Source organism: Pongo abelii, chromosome 4 (genome assembly GCF_028885655.2).
Source record: "Pongo abelii isolate AG06213 chromosome 4, NHGRI_mPonAbe1-v2.0_pri, whole genome shotgun sequence".
NCBI lineage: Eukaryota > Metazoa > Chordata > Mammalia > Primates > Hominidae > Pongo > Pongo abelii.
This window is the reverse complement of record NC_071989.2, coordinates 36,541,415-36,547,414: the sequence shown is the minus strand read 5'-3', so window position 1 is coordinate 36,547,414 and position 6,000 is coordinate 36,541,415. Positions and strand designations below refer to the sequence as shown.

Below are 6,000 nucleotides of genomic sequence, written 5' to 3'. Positions count from 1 at the left end.
TTTAACTTGTCTGTATAATAATAAGCTTATTAGTGAGGTACATAACTTGATAAAATAATAATAACTTTACATATTCAGGAAAAATCACCTTGTCTTTCCACCATGGCTTCTGTGGAAGATGAGATGAATAGCAGACATTTAAAGTAGAAACTATGACTCTCCAATAACAAGACTCTCTTTCAAAGTAGCACAACACTTCTGTCATCTGTTACACTGTGATGAGCCTAAAACTGCAGTAGATAGACTACTGAAACAAAGCATTCAATAATTATAAAAGATCAATCACCTATTTCATAAAAATTTTCATAAACCAGACTATACTTGGGGAATTGTTAATCGCCTCAAAGCAAAATGAGGGCAGCCACCCAGATCTGGTTAGGAGGTAAATTCATTACAGTGTCAAGTTTAACACCAATTTCCAAATGCACATAAGAAACTGCAGAGTCCAGACTTTGAGGCTAAACAGCTCTGCCTTTCTCCTTAGTCCTGCCCACTACCTTCTTTCTGAATCTGCGAAGAGCTGTGACTCTTGAAGGGCAGGTTCTACCAGCATTCATTATGACTTCAGTCATGGCAAGCTCTCAAGTCAAATTAATGGTGTTTGGGGTTTATGGTTTTAAACGGCAAGGAAATAGCCAATGAGTAAAACTGGAAATTACTTTCTCCTATGACCTAGAAGTAGCAATAGGAACTCTAAGTGGGAAACAGAAATAGGACTCTGGAAAGATAATGTTTTTTGTGTTTATTTTTCTTCCAGAACTCCAAATAGTTGCCTTGGCAGGAAGGCTGCCCTCTAACTGCTCCCTTTGGAAGACTAGGAGGTGTTTACAGAAATTGAAAGTTCCAGCAGTACATTTCCATGAGCTCATTACCAGTTCCATTTATACCTTTTAGATTTCACATGTACAAATGAATGTCCTTGCAGTATAAACTCCTGCTTTCAGCTTGCATTTTAATTACAAACAAAGTAGCAGAAATCAGGTACTCAGTTACTGTAACATAATGGCAGGGCATCTTTAGAATCTGTGCTTTGGTCACTATTATTCAAAGCAGCTCCAATGCCCGTCTTGCCTGCCTCTTTATGCTAATCATCCTAGCCCACTTTGCTCCTCCTCCTTCCAGCGTCCCTTAAGAACTGTACACTTTCAGCTGTCACAGAGGGTAACTCAGATCAGGCTTAGAAATCACTTGACTTAACTCAGCAGCACTTTTTCTTTTCTTTGTGTCTGTATTACTTTAGCAGTCTTCTCTAAATACTGGAGGCATCGGATTTCATGTCGGCAAAAGGAATTTAAAAATGACAAAACTGTAATCTGTTAGAAATAGTTGATTTGTAGAATTTTACTCTATAAGGGGGTTTAGTTTCAATTTGTTTTGAAATGAAGGAATTAAGTTGTGTTTTCAGCCAAATGAATTGGCATCTTTATATTTAGGAGAAGTAACATTGGTGATTATTTATTTCAAGAATCATGACTGGAAAAAGCTTGGAAGTTTAGTAGAGGAGTATATGTTGTACATGCAAAGAGAAGATCTGCACGAATCTGTGTATTTCTGGGTGTCTGGTGAAGGCCATTTTAGGTGACTGTCCAAGAGAAGGAGGTGCCCTAGTGATCCTTGAGTCACAGCCATACTGCTAAGACCATGACTACCATACCAAGAAAAGGCAGCAGCCACCTGCTTGGCAGTTTGCACACCTGTAAACTGAAGCTGCAGGAGGACCAGCGACAGCAAGGTGAGTCAGTCTAGCTCATGAGTTGCATGTTCTGTGACCTTCTGTGCATTTGCATTCCCAGAAGAATGGTGGGCTGGTGAAGGACCCAGGGAAGCTCTGACATAATAGTAATGCATAAGGGTGGGTTAACTTGGATTCACTATTGATTTTTAAAGGACTATGGAAGACTGTCAAGAATGCATATTCCTTGGAGCTGTCATTATGAAACTTAAATGCTTAAACTTCTAGCCACTGTCAGTTTTTTAGAGTATGCTAGATTTTGTCTAATTCAAAACACCCATCTGAGCAAGGCTGAGTCAGCTACAAGGGGGATTTCAGCTGAGAGTAGCTTTAAGTTAGCCTGGAGCTTTCTCTACCATCCTACCACTGGTGGGACACTTTTTTCACTTTGTTTAAGCCTAATTTTGTCTGGATCTCTGGCTCATTCATTGTGGGAAAAATAAATATATTCTTGACTCTTTCCTTTTTATGGTCCAGGGACAGCTGGAGACAGTCAGGGAAAAGTGTCACATTTCACTTGCTGGGCACTCATTCAAACTAAACTATCTACCTCCCAGCCATTTTCACCATCAGTCTTTTTAAATTTTCAAATCCACTCTCAAGCCAGCTGAGTTAGTGTCAGATGGTTGACATGAATAGACAAGATGATCCCTCCAATCCACCCTGTCAGGGACAGCAAATGACACTTGTGGGAAAGGCTGGGTCTCTCATGGATGACGTCATCACTCCACAGAGGTCAAGGATTCACCAGACACTTCTAACTTCTCCTCAATAACCTAGGATAGATCTTTTTATGTGTAGGTCTAGGCAGTGAGCTCTTTATTTTTCTGTAGACGCAGTTTTAGATTTCAGTGGTGTGGAGAGTGTTGGCTAAAGGGCCAAAACCTCCCATTTCCAAGATGGAATCTGTGTGCTAACAGTCACATGAATGTGTCCTGCCACCTCTCTGCATCAGTTCCTGAAGCTGTATAACGTGACTTCATGCTCTACAAGGCTTAGCATAGTGTTGGCAGAAAATACTTCATGGTAAATGAAAACAATGTGAACGTTTTAGACCATGCTTTACTACTAGGGCTCAAATAAATTTTGAACCAAGTACCCTAGAATGTAAAGTCCTGGAATGTGTCAGGGTTAAGGCATAGCACTGTAAAATGCTCTTGCTTCTCTGTTAGTAAACAATTCTAGTTTATCAGAGGTTTTTGTTTTCTGTTGACTTTGTTTGAAATGTTAAAGTGACTTCCCCCCACTTCAATTGCTAATATGATATTTTTAACAGAAAATTTGGTGGGGGTGAGCCTAAAGAAGATGATAGAAGTCACCTGTAACCCCACCACCCAAAGATAATTGCTATTAACATTTTAATGTATAAACTTCTAGACTTTTCTTCTATGCACATGTATGGATTATTCCTTTGCTTGATTTTTAAACAACATAGACTTGTTCTGGATACTTTTGTAAATGGTGTTTTGTAAACTGCTTTTTAATTTAACGACAGAGGATGAACAAATTTCCAGGTCATTAAATATTCTTCTACAACCTTATTTTTAACAGTTGCACACTGTTCCTTTATATGAATGTAGCAAAATTCCCTTAGGCAATTCTCTACTGTTAGACATATTATTTATTTCTAATATTTTAACTATTATAATTAACACTGGGCTGCACCTAAACTAATGAATAGATCTTTGCACTGATATGGGATTATTTTCTTCGCATAAATTCTTAGAGGTGAAATTGTGGAGTCAAAGGATTATACATTCTTAAAAATTGTTTTTGGCCAAGTGACCCTCCTATCAGCAGTGTTGGGGTATGTTCTCAGTAATACTATTATTTTTTAAATTCCTTCTCAATTTTATAGGTGAAAAATAATACCCCACTATTGTTTTAAGGCAGGCTATCCTGAAGATCTCTCCTTTACTGGCTGTATTAATCAAAGTTCTCTAGAGGGACAGAACTAATAGGATATATATATATCCTATTATATGTATGTGTATATATATACAGATACACGTATGTGTATATATGTGTGTGTATATAGATGTGTGTGTGTGTATATATATATATAAAGATGAGTTTATTAAGTATTAACTTACACAATCACCAGGTCCCACAATAGGCTGTCTGCAAACTGAGGAGCAAGGAGAGCCAGTCTGACTCCCAAAACGGAAGAACTTGGAATCCAATGTTCAAGGACAAATAGCATGGGAGAAAGATGTAGGCTGGGAGGCTAGGCCAGTCACCCTTTCACGTTTTTTTGCCTGCTTTGTATTTGCTGGCAGCTGATTAGATTGTGCCCACTAGATTAAGGGTGGATCTGCCTTCCCTAGCCTACTGACTTAAATGTTAATCTCTTTTGGCAACACCCTCACAGACACACCCAGGATCAATACTTTGTATCCTTCAATCCAACCAAGTTGACACTCAGCATTAACCATCACACTGGCAATATCCAGAGAAGCCTGGAAATAATCACTATGATGACACACTTCCCAAAATACCTACAAGACTGGTCTTCTTTCTCAGACTTAGCTTTTTGCCTAGAATGTTTTGAAAGCAAGCATATTCTTCCACACCCAAGTCTCAAAATATCTGCCCACATAAGCCACAATCCAGAAAGTTGTGAAGCATGCTAATGCAGTTCAGACTGGCCATTGATTGCTACAAGAAATGTCATCTAGTGATTTGAGCTGGGTAGTATTTGCTGTGTTGCTAAATTGCATTCCAGTTACTGTCCTGGAGTTTTAAAGTATTCATTCAGAGCAGTGGCCCTGATTTTTCCTCCAAGCTATTTTTGCACCTTGCTATTATGTGAAGTTCAGCAAATGTCCCAGGAAGCAAAGCCATTTGTTTTAGAGAGTGAGGTCTGGCTTTATTCATGGAATTATCCTGGGTTCACGGCTTTGGCCTTTCCCCAGCCAGCCTAAAGTTCTGCCTCTATTATTTAGCATACAGACTATGATTAATTGACATTCGACATTTCTGTAGGCATGACTAGCTTCAACACATACATGTTTTCTTTTCCTTTTTTTTTTTTTAAGATGGAGTCTCACTCTGTCACCCAGGCTGGAGTGCAGTGGCATGATCTCGGCTCACTGCAACCTCTGCCTGCCAGGTTCAAGTGATTCTTCTGCCTCCGTCTCCTGAGTAGCTGGGACTACAGGTGCAGTCCACTATGCCCGGCTAATTTTTGTATTTTTAGTAGAGATGGGGGTTTCACCATATTGGCGAGGCCGGTCTCGAACTCCTGACCTCATGATCTTCCCACCTCGGCCTCCCAAAGTGCTGGGATTACAAGCATAAGCCACCGTGCTGACCTCAACACATATATATTTTCTAACCCCCCATGCCATATGCTAAAATGCTTTGTGTCCTTCCATCTAGTCACTCACAAAAGTGTAATTTTGAAGTGATTACATAGATAAAAGTCACTTACTCTTCCGCAGTTATCTGGGCAACAACAATGTGCAAAGTGTTGTGCTAGATGCTGAATATGCAAATTGAACTAAGACAACTAAGCCATGGTTTTCTGTCCACATGGAGTTTACTATGACAACAAATGCTCTATCAGTCCAGAACACAAGTCCAGGAGGCTCATCTCCCAACTTGTTACTATCTTCTAGCTTCTCCTGTGATATTTTGAATCCATTTATCTCTAACATTGACTCTATGAACACATTTGTAAATGTTAATTTACATGTCTATACAGCCTCAGCAAAGCTCATTACACATTACATGTACTAGGCAGACAACCATCGTTATGTATCATGGTGCTTTAAAATTTACAAATGGTCTCATATACATTATTTCATTAATTTTCACAACAACCAGATGAAATAGTGTAGTCAAGCTTCTTCAGGGAAACAGAACCAATAGTATGTGTGTGTGTGTGTGTGTGTGTATACAGGTGACTCTTGAACAACACAAGTCTGAACTGTTCAGATCCACTTATATGTGGATTTTCTTCCTTTGCCACCCTTGAGACAGCAAGATCAACCCTTCCTCTTCCTCCCCCTCCTCAGCCTACTCAAAATGAAGACAATGATGAAGACCTTAATGACAATCCACTTCCACTTAATAAACAGTAAATATATTTTCTCTTCCTTATGGTTTTCTTAATAACATTTTTCTCTAGCTTATTTTATTGTAAGAATACAGTATATAACATATATAATATATAAAATATGTATTAATCGACTGTCTTATGTTATTGATAAGGATTCTGGTCACCACTAGGCTATTAATAATTAAGTTTTGGGAGCATCAAAAAT

At 38.9% G+C, this 6,000-nt stretch overlaps 1 protein-coding gene across 2 annotated transcripts in view; it reads left to right on the top strand.

Annotated features, from left to right (window-relative positions):
• Window positions 1-1,139: 1,139 nt before the first annotated feature.
• RANBP3L (RAN binding protein 3 like) overlaps window positions 1,140-6,000 on the top strand; it is a 51,781-nt gene continuing 46,920 nt past the window's right edge. Inside the window, exon 1 of one of the 2 annotated variants that reach the window (XM_002815495.5) lies at window positions 1,140-1,732. In XM_002815495.5, coding sequence (XP_002815541.1) covers window positions 1,642-1,732 — 91 coding nt within the window. In that variant the 5' untranslated portion in view covers window positions 1,140-1,641. The remainder of the gene's footprint in view (window positions 1,733-6,000) is intronic. The other variant, XM_002815494.5, reaches the window with a different exon arrangement.